At 37.2% G+C, this 25,848-nt stretch overlaps 1 protein-coding gene across 5 annotated transcripts in view; it reads right to left on the reverse strand.

The window, feature by feature from the left end:
* LOC116847589 (fat-like cadherin-related tumor suppressor homolog) overlaps nucleotides 1-25,848 on the reverse strand; it is an 85,493-nt gene that overhangs the window by 35,246 nt on the left and 24,399 nt on the right. For all 5 annotated transcript variants that reach the window (XM_032822720.1, XM_032822718.1, XM_032822716.1 and 2 more), the window contains one exon: nucleotides 472-627. In XM_032822720.1, coding sequence (XP_032678611.1) covers nucleotides 472-498 — 27 coding nt within the window. In that variant the 5' untranslated portion in view covers nucleotides 499-627. The remainder of the gene's footprint in view (nucleotides 1-471; nucleotides 628-25,848) is intronic.

Consider the following 25,848-nt stretch of genomic DNA (forward strand, 5'->3'; position numbering starts at 1 on the left):
ATACACAGAATCCAACTCATCTTTGATTTGCGTAGGCGTATTGCCTTTCAAAAACAAATATTTAATGACAGCTCGATACTCGATTTTGTCCATTTTCACAAAAACACTCACATCAACTTACTCAAACGACTGTTACATAACAACTGCGAGTCCAAAATGGCTGAAACTTCGGTGAGTAACTGTCAACAGATGAACAACGAAATTCACTAGCTTTTATTTACAAGTGCTGCTATCTTCACGTTGAGGTCGGAAACTTTTCAGACCACCCTCGTACAACGAGATACGAGCTTGACACTTTTTATGCGCGGGGTAACATAGAAAGAAAGCGACAGAGTAATTTGGGAAAGACACTTCGTTCCGGGACGGTCTGTCCGTTGTTGTTGGAGATGTATTTACAAGAAACCTGGACGACCTGCATGGTCGAGACAGGCATGACCGTAATGCACGGGCGGTACTCGAAGAAATGCATACCTGGAGGAGGGGTTTGTCGGTCACCATCGACGCTGGAATTCGAATCGTGTAGAACTTTTGCTCGAAGTCGGGTCTATGGTCGTTAATGTCCGCGACCTCAATGACGACCCTCGTGGTTGACGACAAAGGCGGCTTGCCATCGTCTCTTACTGTCACCTGAAAGCATGAAATTATCAATCACAGCACGGGACAGCGTAATACATCACGAATTGCATACTTGTCACGTGGAATCGTAAAGCTAGACGTTACAACCGAGCCAACATTTGACCGATCTGTGACTGTCAGCTATTGTGTAACTATGAACTAAGAATCCATCTTAATATCTATCTGAGAATCTATTTCAATCCAAACGGACAAGTGTACATTTATTAGTCGCAGCAACTTTATTAGTCGGTTTGCAAAACTTGCGTCCCTTATGAGTATATCATATGTCATTCGTATTTACTATGACTTAGAATGACGAAAAAGAGGAATACAAAAAGAATGATTAAAATTTGCTCAAAACAATATGTCATGGGAAATCAGTGTGATAAGAAAATCTAAATGTGATTTTGAATAAATTTGTAGCTGTATTAATACCAGAGATTTATACAATTGTATGATGTAAATGTAATGATTAATTTAATGCACGTATATTTGCCTCATATATGTAATTAACGTAGACGTAGACGTGTAAAATTTTCATCATAGATTTTGTGTATTTATGTGTATCTCACATGATAATTATGAAAATCTAATTTATGAAAAGCTTTTAGATACATAGATGGAGCATACAATGGAAACATAAAGAAAGAATTGAAACAACATAAAACATTAAATTACGTAATTATGTCTCGCTGTAATAAATGGAAGATTATAAATGTCTACGATGTGAGTTTTTTTTGTTTCGCTCGGATTGAAACCGTGAGATTTTTTAATTATAAATTTATATTTAGCTCAAGAGAAAAATAATTTTCTTTCTGAGTGGTAAAATTCATCGGCCATATGGAAAAAGATCACGCTCTCGTTAGAACAGTTCTCGACTGTGATTTACTTAAGACTTTTCTACAGAGACATCGACGAGCAGCTGATCCTTTGATAGGGACGGTCAAGTTACAATGTTGAGAGCCGTTTGCACTCGAGCGCGTCGCCGCAGAAGGGAGAGGTGTAAACTTCGAGGCGTGAACATACTACATGCTGTGTGCTATGTTTGTGTCACCAATCGGCGGCAAGAACTGGCGAGGGACCACACGACAACTTTGGAACTTTGAATGCCTGCATGTCTATGAAGAATTGATGCACGAACATGAAATCAGCGCAATTCTTCTCGATATTTCGCGCTGAACTCATTTCGTCGTTCATAACATTCTTAACATAACATGCTCTCTTAAAATGAATCAGTGAAACAGTGAATATACATTGATTTGCAGTTATAAATGTTGCACTGAAAGTGTTAAGTGTTTTTAATAATTGATATCAGTGACTATTCACTGATTCACTTTAAGAGAGTGTGTTGTATTACATGTTTATGACATGTGGTACGCGCGATATATTATTGTAAACTCATTTGCAAAATAATTTCAACACTTATTTTCGACACATTTCGAACCGTATCCGCGACGCCCAATAGAAAAATTCACCTGATGAAAATTGTTCAAAAATAATTTGATTTCAAAGTGCTATTAAATATTCAAACATGATACATCTGTTTGGTAATTACCGTCATTATGTATTAACGCATTAAGATGCCATACTTGAAAACTATATCGAAAAATACTGATATTCTTCTGCGAAGTTTACATCATATTGATTGCACAGAATGCTTTCATATATTGCAAATACGTGCAATAATGAATTGCAGCATTGGAGTTAAATATATGTTAAAAAACGATAAAAAATTTCAAAGTTGATATTTCGGGTGTGAATTAGATTGTCAAACACGAGTTTGCTCTCCTTAGAAAAATTTCAAAGAATATTGCTGTTCATCTGATTTTAGAAGCTTAAAAATATCGGAAAAGTTTGCAGAAAGATCTCTATATATGATTAGATTTTCCGCTAAATATGGTAAAATAAATCTTCTTAAAGAGATGTTGAAGTCGATGACGAACAATGTCGATAACGCAGAGATGATCGTCACTAACACAGTCACGCTATCCTTCTCGTATTTCGAGTATGTACATGTAGATCTTATGTAAATACTTTGTTTTACCATATTCAGCGGAAAACCTAACCATGCATGTGAAGAAATCTTTCTGCAAACTTTTCGGATATTCTTAAGAGCTCCTGAATTCGAATACGGCACAGCATTTAAATGGAACGTACAGCAATGCTCAACATTTTTCTGTTTGGAGCATTCACACTTTTGGTACAAGTCACGGAACTTTTGGATTAGGCAAATATTACGCTGACAGCTTGAGATTTTACATTAAAAAAGATTCTTTTTATTTACGTCACATATTGAGCAATGCTCCTATTTATTTTTGCTCCTATTTATTTATTCTTTTTATTTACGTCACATATTGAGCAATGCTCCTATTTATTTTTGCACGTACTTTCACTGCGTAAAAGCATTTGTAACTTTATACAACCAGTACGACGTAAATTTTAAAGAAAAATATCAGTATTCTGTCGATAAAGTTTTCAGCATCGCCTTAAGGGAGTACACATGAACAAAACAACACACATTTACATAAGTTCTGTACATATAGAATTTACGTAAATATGCGCTGTTTTGTTTTACCATATGTAGGGGAAAACTTAACCACACATGTGTAGAAATCATTCTGCAAACCGATATTTTTAAGTTTCTGAATTCAGTTACGAAGTAAAAACAGCAATGTTCTTCAAAATTTTTCTTTTTGGAGAATTCATATTTTCAGCATGAACAAGCTATGAAACTCTTGGATCAGGTAAATATTACGCTAACTGAGAGTTTGCAATTTTAAAGAGTTTGCAATTTTTAAGAGAGTTTGCAATGTATAAAATTTTTTTCGTTTACGTTACATATTGAGTAATGCTCTTGTTTTGCACGTACTTTTACTATGTAACAGCATTTGTAATTCTGTACAACCAATACGACTTTGCAGAAAAATGTTAGTATTTTGTAGGTAAAGTTTTTAGCATCCCCTTAACGTTAGCCTGTATTCAAAGATGTCGAAATATGTTTATATACGAGAATTCAGATTCAGTCGGCAGTTCTTATCATATAAAGCATAAAGTTTAGCGTGTATTTTGTACAGAAATTTCCATGTAATTCCCCATGTTATATGAATGATACGCATATAATTTCGAAACATTATACAACTAACGTTGTACTATATGAGAAATTCATTTTTGGCTGACATACGAATGGCTGCGAATAATTAGAAATCAGACTTTGGTGGTGTGTGAGGGGAGAGTTTAAATTACTAGACTGAAATAATTAAAATTGAAAAAGGATGTAAAAGAGGCCGTATAGAAAAAGGTCGTATAGAAGAAAAATATCAAATAAGTGTTACGAAACATCAACAGGCATTATATTAATATTACATAAACGCGTTAAACTTTGAATCTCCTATATTTACACATGCATTTTGATAACACGAAGAAAAAGTGCGGAACTAACTATTTTCTCTCATAAATATGGAAACGTTATTAATTTTAAAGCATTACGCGCGTATTTACGGGCTACATCGCCGAAATGGATTTAGCGATAACCGAATATTGAAAAGCCAGCACCGGTAATTTCGGTGAATAAACGAGTTAATGCCGATTCTGATTAATTCATGGTTAAATTAATACAGATGCCAGAGCCATCGACAAATCAAATCACAGCATCAACATATCGTTGACTCGATTTATTAGTATCTCGTATGAAAGCATACGATCAGAGCGCTCTACTACATAAAATTTCAATCTCTCGTATCGAGGCGTTCATTAATATACAAAATCCGTCTGCGTTCTCATTTTCTCGTTTCGCAGCGGGTCCTCGTATGCACGTGAATTCGATAACTATCGTCAAGTACTATCGTACTGCAAATGCGCACAAATCCTCATTAAATTATTCGCAGTCGCACAAAAACGTCTCCATACGTCGCGGGAATGTCCGCCGTCCGCATCCGCGATTATCAATCGCGAAAGAAGTGCTGGATCGCCAGCGAAAATGGAAAGGGACGGTAGGTAAGTGCGCAGGACATATACCTAGTAGATATTCCCGGGTAACGCGATATCTCTCCCCAGATTTCCCGTCGCTACGACTTTTCCTGCGGCCGCCGCCCTTTTTCCCGCTTACTGCAGTCGTTGTCTTATCGCGCACGTTTCTACCTTCTTTCTTGCCGTCCTGCGAAATCCAGGACTTTCATGCACGAATATCGCACGTACGATCTGTGCAGTCGGTTGTGCTGACCGGAAGAGGAGGGGGCAGGTGGAGTAGCAGCTTCTGCTCATAAAGCCGAGTGTCGCCGCATCCTGAAGACGACGTCGCAAAGCTGAGAGATCCCGCTCTTCGTGTTCGCGCCGTCGTCGACGGGACTCACGCGCGAACAGGGATCGAAAAGCATCAAGCTTGACGATTTCGAATTTAGACACAAACGAGACAAAGGCGGTCCCTTTGTGCTGGCATGTGTAAGGCTCCTTTCAGCCGCGCTCTTTAAATATCACGGCATTAATATAGATGTATAACGCGGCGTGGAGGTGCGACTTACCGCGATGCGCCACTGAAAGATACGTCATCGAGTTACCGTTTCGGTCCAGACAAATAGGTTTATAATTAACTTTTGTGCAGGAGACGCGCGAATACTGAGAACGCGCCGGAGTTCACGTAATTTTAGCTGCACGTTGTAATTAGTCTTTTCGGCGAAGCGGTCGCATCTGGCATTAGACTGTTGTATTTTTGATTCTTGGTTTATTTTCGCTCGTATCCATAAATCCTCGCAACGCGTGCCTCGTCCCAGTTTCGGGGGGCATTTTCTCTATTCCATTCTATTTTGTTCTATAGATAGACTTTCGGTCGCCTTTCAATCGACCTTTCGCGTTGCTAGACAGGTGTGCGTTTTGGCAGCAATTTTACTAATTGATTCATATAGATTGCACCCTTCATGAGTGGTTCATATATGATACGTATATTCATAGAATATTCATAGAAGGATGAAATAAAAATATGAAAGAGATACGATTTGCTTCAACATAAAATGTAAAATATAATGTGAAAATATATGATGTAAATTCAATGATTAATTCAATAGAGCATATATGCCTTATAAATATAATAAAAAAATTGTCCGTAATTTTTGGAGTGAGTTTGTGAACTTTCCGTTTTGTTCAGTGGGAGAATTCTCCCATTGGATAATAAGTTCACAAACTTCAAAAATTATAGATTATATTTTTGTCCATGATTGTATACTGCTCTATCTGAGAACTTTTATCATTGTCACGATGTGAGACAATCAATGATGAAAACGATCTTTTTATTACATTTATGAGGTAAATATACTCTATTGAATTATTTTCATGATTATCACGACAATGATGAGATGATGGTTATAATAAGTCGATGGTGAAAATTGTACAACTCTTTTAGTTACATTTATAAAGTAAATATATTGTGTATTGAATTAATTATTAAATTTACATCATATATACAATAATGTAATTTTTTGTGTATTGCTGCAGCAAAAATTTACTAAAAGTTACACTCAGATTTTTATATTATATTTACTAATGTGACATTGTTTTGAGCAAATTTTGATCTTTCTTTTGTATTTTTTCATATTTCTACTTTGTCATTCTATATGATAAACATAATCACGATCTGATTAGTCATAAACGATCCAGCGTTGCAGAATTTCGTGATTCAATATATTTAAAGTTGTTATAAAATTTATGTACATCGAGAGTTTATCGGGAGAAAGAAATACGGAAAATATCAAAATGTCTCAAATAATATGCAATGTAAAATGTAATGTGAAAATCTGGAGTGTAAATTTTAGTAAATTCGTTACTGCATTAATGTACTAAAAACATCATATTATTGTACAATGCAAATTTAATGATTAATTCAGTGGAATATATTTATCTCATAAATGTAACTAAATAAATTGCAGAGTTTCCATTGTCGATTGTTTCACGTCGAGATAATCGTGGAAGTCTATCTGGGTAATAGTAATCATGGGCGTAGAAATATTTGAACGTAGCACAAAGTACTCCTGTGGATATGAGATGCGAAGCTTCAGGGGTGAGGGGAAATATCCATGGCAGTTATCTTGCTTGATCAAAATTAGCATATACATAACACACAATATATGTAGGCTCAGATATATTTTCACATAGTGTGCAATCGTGCGGCATGATTTTAACCGAGATATTGCTGCATTTCGAGGTTATGCATTCTGTAAACAAAAATAATATCTGCAATAAAGTGTTCTATTTTTTTCTACAATATTTCTGATTGTTACGTGGAATTGCTACAAAAGTCGAAAAACCGCAAAACGAAAAAATAAAATACAATTAGAATGGAGACAATCCCATACCATCACCATCTTGGTTGATCATATCCAATTCCCTTTCCTCTAAAGCTTCAATCCCGCGAAAATATGCTCCGTCCAGATATTCCTACATCCTTGAAAGTAACGAAAGCAGTAGCAGGTATAGATGAAAATTTGATTCAGTCTCACGGTAACTCGATAAATTATTCAGTAATTTTGGAAAACTGATAAAATGGTAATTTAGAAAAAAATTGCAGAAATAAGAAAATTTTAGTATAAGGCTCAAAAAGGAATCTTTAAAATGAATAAGACTTTATTTAACTCATATTTTCCATAAAATATCTTGATATCATATATTGATAATCTATATATAGTATAGACTAATTATGAAACTAGGTTCATAGTAACTAAAGAAACTTAAAAAAAAATGTTAAACTTAATCTATTTTTTATACGTCAAAAATAGTCTCAAATTATACTATTTATATCATCTTATAGGCTTATTTATTTATTATTAGCATTTTTATTTATTATTTCGCTGTTTTAGCAACTAGACTGTAGCATATTTGAACATTTTTAGTAATATTTTAAAAAATGAAAACTTTAATACTCTCAAAAAATTGTAAATAGTTTAATTATATTATTGCAAATAAAGTTTAATTTCCTTTCTTCCATCTAAGAGACATTTCAGTGGTTATCAGATGTACATTTGATGAGAATAAAAGAAGAATGTTATCTTATCTTGTACATTAATGCGGAAAACACGAATATTTGTGCATGAAATTATAAAAAATAATGAATTTTGCCAAAATTTAACATCTTTTTGTAACAAATTACCATCTCACCGTAATTTGACCGTAAGTAATCGTCGAAGCTGACGGTAATTTTAATAGCAGCAGCGTGGCGATGGCGGCAGCGAGCCGGCATCTGACTCATCGTATCGACGAGCGCTCTATTACGAGGCCGGGCGATCTGTCCATTCCGTCCATCCGTCCGGCGGAAGAGCCGAGCGGACTGATGAGAGGCCGGTTACGAAATTCACCGTCTCGGACCCCGTCGTTCCCCCCGTCTGTTCTTCGGCGCAATAATCGGGCGTCTCACGAAGCAATTTCCGGCGGCGGCGTGTGCGGACGGAGGGTGTCGCGGGGGCCGGAGACCGCGACGTAAATCCAATGTCCTCCGGGACATCTCGCGCGGGAGAGGAGGAGACCCGTCAGATTCTCCCCGGGTAACACCTGCACTAAATTAGGAGTACGGAACTCCGTTTTATATACCCGGAGTGCCGGTCACTCTCATCTGCGGCGTGGCGCGACACGGGCCCGCTCCGCTCTGCTCCGTTTCATCTCTCCACGGATTTCTCACGCGAGTACCCGTGGTACGCACAACGTCCGTCATGTCGTATCCGGCGTTGCGAGAAGTCCGGGTCTGTCACACTTTTTACATACTGACTTTTAAGAAGAGATATATGCAATATTTTTTAATATTGCGTACTTTTATATGGGTGCAATATCTTTAAATAAAAAATATTATCTTTACACATATTTATGCACAAAATATGTTAAGCTGTAAGTAAAATCGTGCCATTGTGACTGTCCACCTCATACCCAGAATTGTCTCTTATGTCTATTCAAAGTAACACTTACGGTTAAATTATAGTAAGATAATAATTTATTGGTAATTTTAGTAAAATTCGTTGTTTTTGATAGTTTACACAAATATACGTCTGATAATCTTTGAAATGTTTCTTAGATGAAAAAAGAAAGTATTTACAATCCTTTGAGCACTAAAGTTTTTATTTCTTAAAATTTTACAAAAAATGTTTAATTATATACCACAGATAGTTGTTGAAATAGCAAAATAATAAATGAAAATGCTGTAAGCCTGTCAGATGATATAAAAATATAGATTGAGACTGCGAAGATATGGCAATGTTCTTCAAAAAGAATTTTTTTAAAACATTCACACTTTCGATATACAAGCTGCAAAACTTTCAGATTAAACAAATATTACACTAACTGAGAGCTTAAGATTTTACATTAAATATTTTTTGTTCGTTTTGGTCACATATCGAGCAATGCTTTTATTTATTTTTGCACGTACCTTCACTGCGTACAGCATTTATACTTCAGCCAAATACGACGTAAACTTTGCAGAAAAATGTCAGTATTCTGCCGATGAAGTTTTCATCTTCAACATCCCCTTAAAATACAGGCAATCTATACTACAGAGAAGAATACGTTCCACCTTATACGAGCTTTGCGACAACTGACTTCTCTAGACCCGGTCTCCAGTCAAACCCCACACGGTGGTCCCCCGAAAATGGAACGCCGTGTTTCTTTAATCCGCGGAAGCGCGACGAGATGTTTACGAAACCTGGATTTCGTTTCGGAGAACATGACGCGGAGGTCGTGCTTTGAGGCGCCGGGTCATTTGCTTCTTTTATTATTCCGACACCAATAATAGAAGCTTAGGGGTGCCGTTTAATTAGTTCGGAGAGTGCACCAGCGCCCTGGTTTCCGTCGCGTCATATGGTAGCTCCTCCCTCGATCACCCCTCGAGGCCATATTGATCTCATCATCTTCCCGTATCTTCAAGACGGAGGCATATATTAAGCGTTCCGTTTCTGGAGCACCCTGTACAAGATAAACTCGGGCTCCTTACGCCGTGGTAGATTTAAACGCTTGGCCGATCGCGCTAAATCCGTCCGAGCGTTGTCGTCATATATTGCCCGGAGGTGCCGCAGGTTTCCTCGTCTCGTCCTCGAAGTACTCGCAATTTTATCATTTCACCCGGCGTAAGAGAGAGAGAGAGAGAGAGAAAGTGTGTTCGCGCTTGAGGCTATTGGAACGGTTTAATATCGGCTCGCGATCTACGTAAGCCGCACGGAAGGGTTGGCAGGTTCCAAGAAGGCAAGTTACCACCACGGCAAACATGTGAATTCCAGGTAGAGATCATTATCCAGATACATGCTAAATATATTCTTTTTTCTTGTTCACGTATGTACAACTTACGAGTACGCAAGATTATACGATGGGTGCGCGTTGTTTAATAACTTGCCCTAGACTTTTCGTCGTGACCGTCGATCATCAGAGAGCTTCTCGATTGCGTTAAATCCATGTCGAAATAGCCGTGTTTCGGTCTCCAGAATTTATTACGGAAAAAAAGGAAGATGTCGCTGTCACAATTGAAACCTCGCCGGCCTGCCAGATCTATAGCCGTAATATATGGACAGCCAGTTTACTATATGATATACTCAAAGCGGAGTAGAAAATCACGATGATGTCAAAATGACGAGAAAATAGTCGTGATTGAAAAGTGAGTTTTTCAGTTATTTTCTCGTCATTTTAACGTCATCGTGATTTTTTGTCCTGTCTGGATAAGCCGCAAAACAACATGAAGAAAATATCGTAGTAAAAATTATGTTAAAATTAGATTTCTTTTTACAATATTATTGGCAAAGCTGCAATATGTTGCAATTGCAGTATATGTAGAAATAGTAATTTATTAAACGATTTATCTGATATAAGAAATATAATTAAAATAGTTTTATAGTAAAAACTCAAATGTGCACAATACTTTTAAACAAATATTAATTTCGATCATAATTCTGTATAGTCCAAAATAATCCAAAGAACTTTGTTGCCATTTTTACTATAATATTTTTTCTATATAGAGATTTGTGGTTATACCTACTAAAGTTTGATGTTATAATATAATAGATTTGTTAATACAGCAATTTTTTACCAACAATTCTCTACCAATAAACAATATAGCTTGATGTATGTAATACATTTTGCTGTTATATCAAAAGAAATTTGGTACATTAATGAATTTCATTTTAGCTAAATAATTAGTTACTCCAAGCAAAAGTGAATCAAAGGAACAAAACTCATTGAGATGTCTGAAAAATTCATTCTATAACCTTTCAAACAGTTTAATAAAATATTATAAATGTGAACACATGTAAAAACATAAAGAGATAGATATAATTTATATCAATATATTATATCACAAATATACATATGGTTATTAATGCAAAGAGAAAATAGAGAACTTAAATTGCGTAATGCATTATATATTTCTCATTACGGATATTTGCATTTAGACTTAATAGGAGAGTGTACTTGTCCATAAAGCGAACAAAAATAGTTTTTCATTATTTATTGAATAAATGTATGATTTGCTTGAGAAAATTAATGAAGTTCGCAAGTTTCGCAAGCTTCATTAGCTCGAAAATGACTTGTTACAATATAACTAAGATAAAATATCAATAAAAATGAGTCAGTTGTCGATTATTTTCACACGTAATTTTTTTACTGCACCAGCAAATCTGCTTAGTTATAAGTTTTATACTTTGCCCAGCAGATAACTTTGCCCTATAGATCGACTGAATCAGCCAAATCATTCTTTCCGTGATATTAAAAAACGTAAGTCCTTCGACCAACGCTTTTGTGAAGGGGCTTTTGTGAACCGTTCAAACGAGACGTTGCCACGCATCATAACAGTCTTCGGCGTTCGTCGGCGGTCTTCAGTGATCGAGCCGTGTTATTTCTCCGGCACGGCTTGAGTAATGAGCGATAAAACCGTCGGACTTTTCGAATAACCTGGCGACGTGTTTCTGGCGGGGCTACACCACTCGAGTGTATCCCGTTGCGCGAGACCGCGCTCCGAGAGGAACCGTGTTTTCCTTGTGATTAGGGGTAATAGCCGTGTGCTTTGCCCGAGCAGTTCTTCAGAACCTTCCTCACTACCAACCGCCCGTCCGCTCGCCCTCGTTTTCCGTCTTTGCTAACGTAGCTGCTGCTGCTGCTGCTGCTCCTCTCTCGGCTCTCCGTAATTACCTCGACGGCCTCTGGTGATTTCTCCGGGCTTAACCCCGCCGTCGCGTTTGCGGCTAAATCCGAGGAACTCGCCACTAGCTATGAGGTACACCGGCACTCGTGACAGCACGGCCGCTATAATAAACTCGGAATCGCGCGGAATGCCGCGCGCGGTTTCGCAAGTAGCCGCGCGCTTCCCTTCGGCATCGTAATCGTCAGATCGGTGACGACCGGTGCCGTCGTCGTCGGCCCCGCGTCTTGCAATCTCCGTGGAAGCTACCTCACTTGCCTCCTTCTAGCGTAAGCTATATCAGAAACTTTTATGTGAGTTACAGGACGTTAGACCACCTTCTCAAGATGAGTTTCTTGTGTATACGCTCCACACACAGAAAAATATCATTCTGCTGCTAAGAAAAGTGATTGTTTACTTTCCTTCCTTTAAGTAAGGATTATTTTCAACAATGAGTATTTTCTCTCTTGGTAACAGTTTTCAAAATGAATGCAAAATAAAATTTTTCAAATGTCATCATCATTAAAACTTTAAAAAAGTTCATTATCATGTGTTCTGAAGAGAAATCCATTCTCTTTACAAAGTATATATATAAAATAGAAAGTCTGTCCTACGTTCCTTATTAACTCTTAAATGTTTTGACTGACCTGGACCAAATTTTGCATAGTTATTTGCATAGTTGCAGAAAATATAGGCTGCATGAAACCTGGATACCCCATCCTCTTCCTCTGATTTCATCTCCTTAACATTTTGTGATAATTTAAGTTTGTATGTTCTACACTCAGAGAAAAAAATAGTTATATTTTTTTCTAAATTATAATTATTTTTCGTCTTAATTATATTTTTGAATGTTTTAACATAATAATAGTGGTAGTAACATATATATAAAATTATTATTATTAACTTCATAGTAGAATTTAATTAAAAATTTATCTTCTTAACCATAATTTATAGTAATTATTTTTCTATATGTTTATAATTACAAATACTAAACATTTTTCTCAGTGTAGATATGAAAAGCCGGATTAATTTAAGATAATAATATTACCAAAAATGTTAGTTTGACTTTATCTAGTAAACAAACCGAATTTTTGTTTTAATTTCTTGATTGCAATGCTAAACTTACTACGACTTAGAATGTATTTTGAAAAAAATTGGATGTTTATGATAAATTTATGATAAAGATTTGCGAATATATAAATTTATAAGATATTTAAAACATGTAACATTTATTTAAATGCAATATAAATACAAAATTTTTCTGGGTATTCCACTAGCCATTTTTATATTTCATATTTTATATTGTATTTCATATTTTATATTTCATATCGTATTTTTTTTTACTGTTATGTGTCCGAAGGGAATTTTGCCTTAGGATTGAATATAGTCTATCTAAAATCGTCCACGTGGAAGGTAATGCGAATTTTATAATGACTAGTTTTTCATAATTCAAGCTCGTTCCGGTCGAGACGGTTTTCCTCCCCGCATCAGGTTTGATTTTAATAGATATCGCCATCCTGGAAAACTGGAAGCGGAAGCCGCCGTCGAGCGAGGAATCGGAGATTCGTATCGCTGGAGAATCGGCGTCGTCGACAGCCGAAGCTGCTTCGCGAGTGACGTAAATTGTCGAGACGGTGGACGTCATTACCTGCGCTTCTCGAAATTGTCTTCGTCTCTGGAATGCCGCGCGCGCTGAAATTTTTATGGTCCCTTTTATGGTGAACGAATAAGCGCACATTAACCGCCAGGCGCATTACAATCCTCCGGCGTCAAGGACAACATTATCATCAGCTCCCAAATTGTGTCTAGCCGAAATCGAAATATTCGCCCGCACAATTACGAAACCGAGAAGGGCCCCCTCTCTCTCTCTCTCTCTTATCGCTTACATAACGAGCAGACATGATTTAATAATCATGCCGGTTGTATAATGCAAACCTGCGAAAGTTCCGTAATACGATACACTTTAGAGGGCGAGAAGCGCAATGGGAAATCTGAGCTTATCCCGAGGATATCGAAATATTCTCAGATCTGCCTAAAGCTTCGTTAATAATAATCGGCCTGCGCATATCGGGGGAATTTCTGCTTTAAACTTTCGCGCATTACCCGGCCCGGAATAAACCAGCGCGAGCCGAGTCGGCTAATTTCGTTGTAATAAATTCGCGTTTTCAACGAGGTTGCTTTCTTGACGAGAGAGTCGAGAGAGAGAAAACGTGGCGCTGATCGCTCCTATCTTACATCGAGTTGTATAGATTATAAACGTAGACTACATACTTTTATGAAACGGGAGATGAGAGTAAAAGACAGAGATATGCTGAATTAAGTGTTTTCTCTGTCACACAATGTTGCAGAAGAGAAGGATGTCAAAAACAAAAGAGGGAATGAAGTAGTGTAAGAAAGGGAGAATATATATTGATGATGTGATCGCTAAAGTCCTTAAAAGTAAGAGGTTGAATAATGCGAAATTTTAAAGCAAAAGAGCATTCTCTCTTGTTAATGCTGACTTCATCCCTCCTACAGCAACGCACAGTCTATTCTATATGTCTATGCTAGAGGTCTATGGCCGAGCAGTCATTTCTCACCGCATCTCAGGACGTTCGCCGTGCGATCGCAGATGCGCCTCAATGATACGTTCTATTTAGCGAGCCGAGCTTTGCGGGCTCCTCTGCCACCGCGCTCTCCTTCTCTCACCTTCCTTTCCTCTTCCTCTCATTCTCTTTGGAAGTAAACCGACGGATCGTTAAGGGAATATCACCCGCTCGCCGGAGCAGAAAAGCATGCATAATTTGAAGGCTGTCTGAAGGAGAATCAGCTCCGCCGGCTCGCGTGGTCGAAGCCGTTTCCGGCGACCGCTCGCTCCGAGGATTTACATCCCCACGCACGGAGTATGATTTCGGTAATGAGTACACGGCGAATCGATTATCATAAAAGATTAATGGGGCGGGCGACCGATAGTTTGGTTAGTCCACCGGTCAAAGATGCAGTGGTTTCTGTTACGGGTCACATTCATTATTCATCGGATCGCGGATGGTTATGAATCTGTTCCGTTTATCGCCGTAAGACGAGGTCGCAGCGCATCCGCGCGCTGGTAACTTGCCACCATGGCAAATAAAGATCATCGTGATAAACTCGGCAGAAATGATAGACACAGTCCGTAGCAACTTGAATTGTCAGGTTACTCTTTGCCTCGCCGTAAAAGGAGAATGTTAAAAATAGGCTATTTTTGGCCCACTGATGGAAACTTAACTCTTTCGCTATCAATTTTGTTTTTCAAAGGCACATTTTTTTATTTTCGCTTCATTTAATTTAATATTAATTTAGTTTTAGCAAAAGAATTATAAAAGTTTTATGTTTACCGCCAAAGGAATAGGACTGGGACATTGATGTCTTACTAGAGTTCTTGGGAAGGGTATAGTTGTCCCAAAACGATAATAAGTAGAGTGTTAACTATATTCTGAATATCAAAAATGATGTTTAATTAATTAAATAAGGTTGTTATTAATGGTAGGAAAAACATATGTTATGATGATAACAAAAGAATTAATTAATCATTGGAAACTATATCTGGGATCTTCTCCAAGTAGAAAATAATGATTATTTACATTTATTTCTCTCTTCTCAAGATATAAGTATACAGTTGACTTTATTTTGAAGAAATATTGAGATTATGAAGCTTAAAAAACACTTCATTTGACTATTTAACAACTAATAATAAATCCCGATTTTCATAATTTTCGCTGGCCTAATTAATTTGACCTGATGGTCAAATAATTATTATTTTCTGTTTGTCAGAAATAGTTTTCAATGATTAGTTTTAACGTTCTCTCAATAAGTGAAAAATAGCTTATTTTTAACAGCTTATTCTCTCTCTGCCGTTTATAATTAAATTAAATTAGGAAAGTTGTGAGTACCGAGGCCAAAATCGATTTAACCGCATTTCACGCAGTACATCTATAATGTACATCTATGATTTTGCACGAACTCAATAAAATCGTGAATTTAGCTTTATTCTGCATTATTTGCGGCCGCGGTATTTTCAGAAATCATTATATTCAACCGCAGGCATACATCGTCGGTATGTTTGCCAATTTGAAATTCCACGTTATAAACATATTTTATTCGAATTCCACGTATAAGCGACGTTGAAAAATACGCATTTAACCAGTCGGTTTTAAAGCAGCGGACGGATAGAAATCTCGTTTAGCAACCGGCTAGACATTGGAAAACGCTTATGGCAACCCCGCGAGGTGGCTAAGTGGCTAGATAAACGTTATCCTCGGAAAGCACGACTATCTGTGGTCGGAATAAAGCCAACTTCATCCCAGGTGTTCCGAAATATTCGCGATTCGCAATGTCTTACTTTGCAGATGCTCTGTGTATCTTCTGTGGACCTTATTATCATCAGGCTCCGAATGAGATTAATATAGTTGCACCATAAATCCACTTTCTTAGTAGCATTTTCAAGTTTTAACGACATATTAATCCCGAGTTCTATTCGCACACTGTAAAAACTGATGTGTTAAATTTAATATTTCATGTGTCCCAAATCATCCACTCTCATTTATGTATAAATTTAACACAAAACAAATGATAAAAAGTAATAATATGTTATACGCACAATATGTTAAAAATTAACATAAGAAATCAAAACACTTGAATACCATCAGGAATCATAGTTTGTATTAAATTGACATATGTATAATGTTAAATTAACCAAAATAAAACGTTAAACGTTACTTTAACATTTGAGAGAAGTATTAATCTACGGTTTTGATGAAATAAAAATGTTAGATTGACATAATCTATGTCTGACATATTAAATATGTCAATTTAACACAACCTGTAATTCCTAACGGTATTCAAGTGTTAAATTCTGTTAATTAAATCTGTTAATTTTTTCCATATTATGCGTGTTACTTTTTAACACATTTGTTTTATATTAAATTAATATATATTAAATTTACACATAAATGAGAGTGGATGATTTGGGACATATGAAATGTGTTAAATTTAACACATCAGTTTTTACAGTATAAGAACAATTTCTTTTCTCTATTGAGTATTGTTCCTAGTAAAGATAATATCAAATTTTTTTTATGATTTTCCAATAAATCATTTTGGAAAAATCAAAATGTCGTTTCAGAAACATAACCCTTTGATATGCTGCATTATCTTCAATGCAAACTATATTCTGCATAATAATAATTTTCGTACATCGTAATAATGCATAAGAATATTATATAGTCCACTTTTATAATAAATAAATGCAATATTAGTAAGTTGCGATTATTGGAACGATTAGTAAATTGCGATTATGGAATGGCCAGCGTTGAAGTAGAGAGACAACGAGTGACAATTTATCAGTTTTTACTACTACAGCTAAGTGATAAGATTAAAATCCTGCCTAGAATCATGAGAGACAGAGTTGCCAACAACGTTAGACAGTTTGGCGGCGGAAAATATCAATTAGTTTGGCGTCTGGATAGATTCGAAGTACGTGTTGCCTTAGGGTGCGAAAAGATTAATGGAAACATGATCTATACACATGTGCAATTAGAAAATCATTGACCATACCGGAGCTGAGATAACTGAAATCATAGTTAGCACTATTTACATGTATATAAAATGATTCTTCTGATATCATGTTTTTAATTTTTAATAAAACCATTCTTACACATTTAATAAGAAACAAGAAGACGATGAAACAAGATTTTTAGAAGTTTTACAAAGAAGTTACAAGATTATTGGTCGTCTAGCCTTCAAGAAATTAATATGTAAAGTATACGAAACGGTTGAAGTATGTGACAGCTAGTCTGTAAAAATCTGGAGATATTATATGCACTATATTTTCCTTTGCATTTCTTGATTAGGCATCTTTTTACGGGTAGAATAGTTAAATAATCTTAAAGATTTATACACCGATAAATGCATACTGCATTCAAATAAATATCATTTGTTTCAAATATTTCATATGTTTATGTATCCGCAAATCTATCATAAATTTATCACAAGCACCAAATTTATTCAAAATACATTCTGAATCCCAATAAATTAAGCATTTCAATCAAAAATATTAAATTAAAACAAATATTTGACTTGTGTTTATTGCATAAAGTCAAATTAACTTTTCCTTGGATACAGTTTCAAAACCATTCAAAACCGCGATAATTCTAACTCGGAGATAGAGTGGAAGCAATAAAACAAACATAATGACCTTGAATGTATAGGTTTTCATTGATTAAAAAAATTAAGGGAAACAATAACGTATTTATAATTAGTTACTGTCAAGTACTTTGACAAGATCGACGGATGAACCGCGCTATCAGTTCGGAGGAGACGCACAAAAGTTTGTCGTAAATGTGCAACAAGATTTTCATTTCTCAGCGGTATGCACGGCCCGATACGGAGGCGAGACTCCAAAGATGTTATCAGAGAAAGCACCGCGCGTAATTGCGGTCGTTAATAATTGGAATTCCTGTCTGGAACGCCGAGCGACGCAGTTCCGCGCATATCGAACGTCGAGTAGACACGATAGTGTTTTCCTTTTTCCTAATTCCTCGCTCAATCGCGACCATAAAGTTTACCTTCAATTAAGGCGCGCTTCCTCGCGCGATTAATAATTCTAATTAGTACCGCGGCGGGTGCGCGCGCTTTATCTGAATGAATATCGAGCTTCCTCCGGAAACATTCGATCACGATAAATTCCTTAGAATCCTCTGCAAGAGACGCAATTTTGCAATAAAAACCGATCGATCCCTACCACGTTCGCTGATATTGAGGCGGGTTTTGATGAAAATTTTGCGTAGGTTGAATTCGCAGACCTCTAAATATTTCTGGGAAATATTAAACGGTAAAGTAAATATTAAACATTTTAAATGAGAATTAAAAAGGATCTACACAGTTTTTCTCTACTTTGTGTCAAAGTTTTATAAAGACAATTCACTTAGGCTCTGCATAGGTATTTATAGCTCTTATAGATTAGTGTCTTGACTTGATTAAATCCAAAGTTAATAATGTTACTTCAGAAAAGTAACATGTTACCTTTACTAAGAAAGTAACGGTGTTCGTTAATTTTTCGTTATTTTTTTGTAATACTAAAAGAAAATATGCAATTGATTTTAAAATGAAATTATTGTTTTTAAGCTTAAATTATTTTTAGTGTAGCCAGTTTATCTAAAAAAAACAAATCGCTCAAAATTACAATAGTCCTGACTTGGGGAACTAATATTTCCTTATGAGCTTAATTCTTCTTATCTTTTATTATTCTTTACACAAAAACTATTGTTAGTACAGAGCCAGATTTTGCAATTGGCTCTTAAAAATTTTTAATATATTCAATAATAGATATGTAGATCTTCCAATAAATATCAAGACTGTTCAATTTCTATTCAATCAAGAATATCTATGCACGTTAACAGTACGCGACCAGCATATGATTTATTAAATGGAGATAACCAAAACAAAACGATAAACTATCATTATGGAAAAAAGTAATAGTAAATAATAGTATAATGGCATTATAAGTAACGTATTGCTTCCCAACTTTAATTAAATCTGACCACATCTTGGTATGCCTAATTAGATCCTGATTGAAATGACGAATTAAAAAGTCCTATTTTGATACATTTATTTAAGATTAGAATGTTTATTATATATTTATATTATATATTTAAACTTATACTATTTATTATTTATACTATTTATTATATATTTATATTGCAATTTTTAATTATATTAAGACTACAATATATAAAACTTTTATATAAAATACTGTTATATATATTATTATTATTAATGTAAAATATTTTCTCTCTGGCTAATTTATCCATTCATTTTTTATTCAAAATTACACAAATTTTATAATATTAAAATATAATTTACTAATAATTTAATCATATTTTAATTAAGGTAATTATAAATTTTAGTATTACACAATTTTTTGTGAATTTGAATAAAAAATATAAATAGATAAATTAGAGTAGAAAAGAAAAAAATGTTCAATATTGATAATAATACTATTATACATTAAGATATTAATTATAAGAGAAATTGTAATATCGTAACAAAAATTGTAAAAAAGATTATAATAAGCATAAAAATAGACTTTCTCTCTATTCATCATTTCAGTCTGGCTTAGCTAAGTATACTAAGATAGGGTTTAGTACGATTTACAAGTCCAGGCGCTAAAATTTGTAAGAGTATTACACTTTTGTGTAGGAGAAATGGACTTGTCTTTATAAGGCCTTATATAGGGAAAAAATGTCTCGATTCTTTTTAACCCTCGTTTTAAATTTCTAACCGAGAACTTCTTACAGTCGGTGAGTAAAAAACCCCCGCCATTTCCGATTCGTTAAATATTGTATGAGGCAGTAAAATTTATATTTTGGTAAAACTGGTAAAGTGCTAGTAAAGAGTCGGAGTGTTAAGTTTGTGGTGCTCGATCACGAGCTGCACGGGACGCAACGGCGGTGGGTTAGATCGTGAGTCGAGTTTTCTTCCTTTCTCGGGCCGCACCCGTTTCGCACTTTTGCGTCTCGTTCGTCATTCGGCCGTAGCACGCGAGATATTTGCGCCATGGCGTTTCCGCCACGGAGATTTCTGGGTATTCATCATGATTATTTTCTCTCTGCCTCGTAAGCGCGCGGGCGCGCACAGCACGCCGCTGCCGGCAAAAGGCGAGCGGGCTCTCTTGCAATATGCCACGAGAGGTAAACAGAAGAAGGAGCCGAATGAGAGAGAGTAGCGTCCGCATTAATTATATAGTGTTAGTGTTCGCAACCTTCGTGTATTGGACACGCAAAGAAAGCAGCCCCTTTCTTCCTTTGTCGCTTTGTATTTCAACGGAAAGAAAAAAAGAAAAAAATACATATATAAAAGAAGCTAGAGGAGAGAAAATTGGACGACTCGAATCCAGTTGTAATGTTTCGCCATTAATACTCTGCGTGATAATCTAAAGCGGCGTGAGATTTCGTGGATTGTTGTAAAGTTCTTTCTTCCTTCCGCGCACTCGTCTCTGTACTATTTATTCGACCTGCGATGTAACTGTATAGCTAGAGAGGATTGAAGACTCAAAAGAAAAAAGAGAAAGGAAATTCTGTAAAAATGAAAGTAGAAATTGTGTTATCTCAAGAATGCACTTGTCGTACGTAGGAACGTCTACTACTCTGTTTTCACCCTCGTTCCGAAGGTAGACGGCTCGTGTGAGAGTTACCGCGCGTATATGATGACAACTCGGCGCGAGTGAACACATTTTTGCATCTGTTTTTCCGGATGCTTCCTGAGATGTGAAACTTCTTATCCCCGAGAGTAGCACGAGCCACCCCATTGTTTCCCGGTTCCTTTGAACAACGTTGTGCAGTGTTCTCTCATTGCCACGGTAACGTCACGTGCACCGAGCTGGAAGTTTCCGTTGCATTGCAAGAAGGATCAGACATCGGGAGTCGGGCGTCGTGATAATCCTCACGTTGCACGGAGGACGGCAGGAAGAATGTCAATTAAGCGACTTCTGCGACGCTTTTGAGTGTCCGACGGCGGCAATAGCGGCTGAAGGAAGGATCCCGCGCGATGAGTGCGGCGAAGGAGAAATAGAGGAATGTAAAAAGGAGAAGCGAGAAACATGGGGTAGGAAGAAAGCGAAAAAGGAGAAACTTTGGCAAGCTCCCTTCCTCTCTCTTTCTCTTCCAACCCTACGTCGATTATTAATTCTTTCCTTTGCTTCTCGTCGTCTATCTTTGATAAAGGCTTACTACGAATTTTTTATGAAAACAATTCAAATTGTATGAAATAAAAAATCGATAGGAATGTGACATACATGAAGTGACGGTGATACAAAGCATGGTGTGTATGTAAACGCGTAATGATAAATTTAAAAGTGAAAAAGAGGCAACGGAAAATGTAGTAATGTTAATTGATCATTAAACGTCGTTGTGATAAGATGATAATTATAGACTTATATACATAGACAGAACGTTTCCATAAAAGGCTGTGAAGACTTGAAAAGGGTGTTAGCGTAGGCATTCGACCTCTAGTTTGACATCGCCATTGAACATTTCGTTTAGCTTTTTTCAATAAGAAACTAGATAAAAATAGAGTGTCAACAGAAGGCGAATATAGCTATCCTTCAAATCTTGTCTTTAAACCTCTCATAAGAAGGAAGTCTATGACGATGATGCTAAAATTATAAATAGCAGAATTATGATACTATTATAAATAAAAGAAACAAGATAAAATATGTCGGGTTAAGCAGAAGAGAATTGGAAAACGACAGCTAAAGAGCGTATCAGTCGTTCAACATTTAGGTTGGGAGTATACAGAAAAACGTAAGTAGTAAAATTTAAACAGTAGACAAATGGACCAATTGTAGTCGATGATTCTTCTCACGGTTTAAGGATAATCGATCGTGACTGCTCGATTTTCTTACTGCTTGCGTTGCCATCTGTTTTAGACGCGAATCGAGCACGCCGGTAATTAGATCTGCGCGCGGGAAGAGACACGCGTTCCAGGACTAACCAGCCTCGAAAGACGCTGAGCGTGCACGACATTCATCTCCGCGCTACGACGCGCCGTTGTCCGGAAATCGGCGCGCGTTACGCGCCGCGCGGAAGAGGCGCAGCCGCGAACGTGCGGAAGAAATCTCGTGAAGGATAGCGCAAGGGTCCACTCGAGACCGACATTATTAATATACGCGGCGCATGGTGAAAACCGCCCAACCCGCGGCGGCGCACCTGAAATATGTTCAGGCAAGGGAGCATATCTTTCGGCGACGCGGCCGGAGAGGGGGAGGGGGAGCGTGAAAAATCGCGCCTATTAATTTAAGACTGCGGTGAAGAGCTTTCGGTGCTGCTCGCGCAGCCAAGACGGCTAACGAGAGTTTAGCCGCGATTGTTCTCGCGCATACGCACGAACGCGCGGGACGTTGTCGTCGAGAAAACGGCGCGATCGATCGCCCGAACCTCTCTTTCCATTCTTTTTCTGCTAGTTTCACAAGCGCGGTCGCGCGGAATTTAGACCGGCCGCTCGTGTAAAAAGATTCACTTCGCGCAATTAATTAAGTGGAGAGAAGCGTATAATCGCGCGATAATTGCGAATGGAGATTTCGGGCGATCATTCCGTGTTAGCACTCTTTTAAATTATCTTTAGCTCCCTTTATTCCCGTCGGGGATCGTCCGTCTCACTTCCACCGTGCTTCAGCACGGCAAGCCCGAGATGAGAAATTAATTCAAAAATTTGCTGCAGCGGCCCGGAAGAGTAGCGCGTGAGCTGAAAATTGATTCTTTCGTGCTTCCTGGATTATCTACCGGCGACTTCGATTTGCATTCAAGTACGCGCCCGGTCGATCATAAATTCCGATGAAATATTCTCAAGCGGATACTTCAGGCAGTATCTAATAGAGAGTGAGAGGAAGAGAGAGGGAGAGAGAGAGAGAGAGAGAGAGAGAGAGAGAGAAAGGGGAAAAGTGAGGGAAAGAGAGTCAACGTTCTACGGTGGTAAGCAAGTTTCTTAACTTACTTTGAATATCAGAAGGAGCGTCTGAGGTGCACCTGGCAACAAAAGGTCACCGAAAAAAGCGCCAGTGGTCCCAGTGGTAACGTAACGATCATATCGACAAAGTTTGCCTTTCAACGAGTATTTGTTATACTCGTAACTTTAGAATTTAGCTAGTATTTTTATTATAAAACACGATTTAATAATATTTCGAGAAGGTTACGCTTCACCAAATCTTTTCAACTTGAGATATATTGTAAGGAAGACGTTGAAAGTGTTTTCCAGAAAGAGCCATATTGAAGATAATATTGAGGTTATCGAGATATAAAAAGAAATTTAAGCTTTTGATGAAAGATCTTTTTCCGAAGTTACTGTTGCAAACAGTACGTTTATATAAGTTAATTTCTGAGTGAGTATGTATGCGACAAGTAGGTGAAAGTAATGAAAAGAGGACTCACACATACACACTTCCAATATATATTATAGTATATATTATAAGATATTAGTTTTATATGAAATTAAAATATTAACTTCTACATGAAATTTAGGTGTAGTGAGGTTTATAAAGAAGTATTTTAATAAGTCATTTAAAAAATCAAACTTTGCGTGGAAATTTTTATTGATTATATTCAGGATCTGTTATTTTAGTATACGATAAAAATTTCTTTTATCTTTCTAATCGAAAACGGCATAACTTCTGTGTAAACTAAATTGCTAAGAACTTTATTTTTGATGATTTTTTCAACAGCTGAACGAGAAACGAAGACTTCTTAGAACGGCCCAAATTACCAGATCCTAATTACTACGTGGAGAGTTAATAACCAAAGTATTGGAGAGGTGTGATCTTTTTTGAGTACTTATCTACGAGTTTATAATTGTATTCATTACAATGTGATTCAAGTTTGCGAGCGCCATAGAGACACTCGACAAAATTCCTGTATACACGAGCTGGGTAAATTTTTTCACATTAGGGCGAAGTGTCTCCAAGGGCCGTGTCGGGACATAAGTAGAACGAGTGCGGCGATGGAGAAATATTGATGTGATTTATCGTCATTACGTGCCCGTCGAAAGCGAAACGCTATTGTCGGTATTTCGGATTCATCGTGCGCTCGCGAATTATGGCATGCAAAAAGGCAGCTGGTGGTGCGAGATACGCGCGGCTGGAAAAACGGCTTCTCGTCGTACACACACGGGGATGCGCCGCGCCCGGGACTTGTAAATTATGTGCGGAATTGTGAAAAAGGGGGACACACGCTTGCGCCCCGGTCACGAGGTCGCTTAACCTCGGTTGACCCCTTATGCCAAAATACCAGACCGCGCTCTTTGACATCGGCGCATACACCCCGAGAGCGGTATATCGACGACAGATAAACGAGTTTGGCGAGCCGGCCGGATTCACCGTAAAAAGAAAGTCTAACGATCTGGCGGAATCGACAGGATATGTGCCGCGTTTAAATGCACATGCTGCCAATATCGCTATACTCGACCGATATCAATTTCCTGCAACGCTCTCGGGCCGGCACACGTTACAGTTAGGACGCGATGTATCCAGCGATGCTATTCGAAATAAAATGGGGTTTTAACTAGTGTGGGGGATGAGCGAATATCGTCCTCTTTGTGTTGATATCAGTGTGTCGATAGAGGGAAAAGACGTGTGTGACTTGTGCGTGACTTTTGACTTTGGGTTTCCATGTTTCAGGATACTTTCCGGTGGCGTCTTTGACTGCTCGTCAGTTTTGTCAATTTTATCGCTCTGGCCTCGAAGGGGCAAGACGTTGAACGAACGATTTATTCGTGCGACTGATAATGAGCGAGTAATCGGCAAAGCTTAAAAAGAAAGAGCTCGGTACATTCATTAATTATTCGCAGCGAAAGGACTTTGTGAAATTGCCGAAGAGTTTCTCCGCAAAAAAGAAGATGAAACGAAGGCGGCGGCGCCGGCGAGGGTCGACAGGAGGCTATCGTTTTCACGAACTCTTGTTCCTAAAGCCGAGACTCATTTAACTCGGTTACGAACACAAACAGGGCTGCGTTAACAACCCGCATCGGAGGATCAAAGCCTCTTAAAGTGATTTCCTAGTTGCGGTACGGACACTCGTCTGGAGAATTCCCGTGACGACATCTAACGGAATCAAATCCATACGAGACGAGCTTAAACATCAGAGAAGGACTTAAAAAAAGGCGGCGCGCGTATATATATAATGTTATATATACTATATACTATATATATACACATATACGAAGGAAACTACTATAGCTATTATATATACACTGCTATACATATAGTATTATTAGGTGTACAACTTTGCTTCCGCCGTTTTCCTATAGATGGCTATAGCGGTAAGTGGTGGTCAAAATAAATAGATCATACGAGGGTGGTCTGAAAAGTTTCCGACCTAACAAAGATACAAGTCATTTTTTCTGAAAATTGTTTTTTATTTTTCAACATAGTCTCCTTGTAAATCTACACACTTCTCCCAGCGATGCTCCCATCTCTGTAACCCGTCGAAATAGTACTCGGCGTTTTTCTCTGCAAAATAATTGTTCACGAAGGTGATTGCCTCTTCATTTGACGAAAATCTCTGTCCTCCGAGCGCAATTTTTAGATGAGGGAACAAAAAGAAGTC

Source organism: Odontomachus brunneus, unplaced genomic scaffold, assembly GCF_010583005.1.
Source record: "Odontomachus brunneus isolate Ranch 3 - 2012 unplaced genomic scaffold, Obru_v1 Obru_scaffold_081, whole genome shotgun sequence".
NCBI lineage: Eukaryota > Metazoa > Arthropoda > Insecta > Hymenoptera > Formicidae > Odontomachus > Odontomachus brunneus.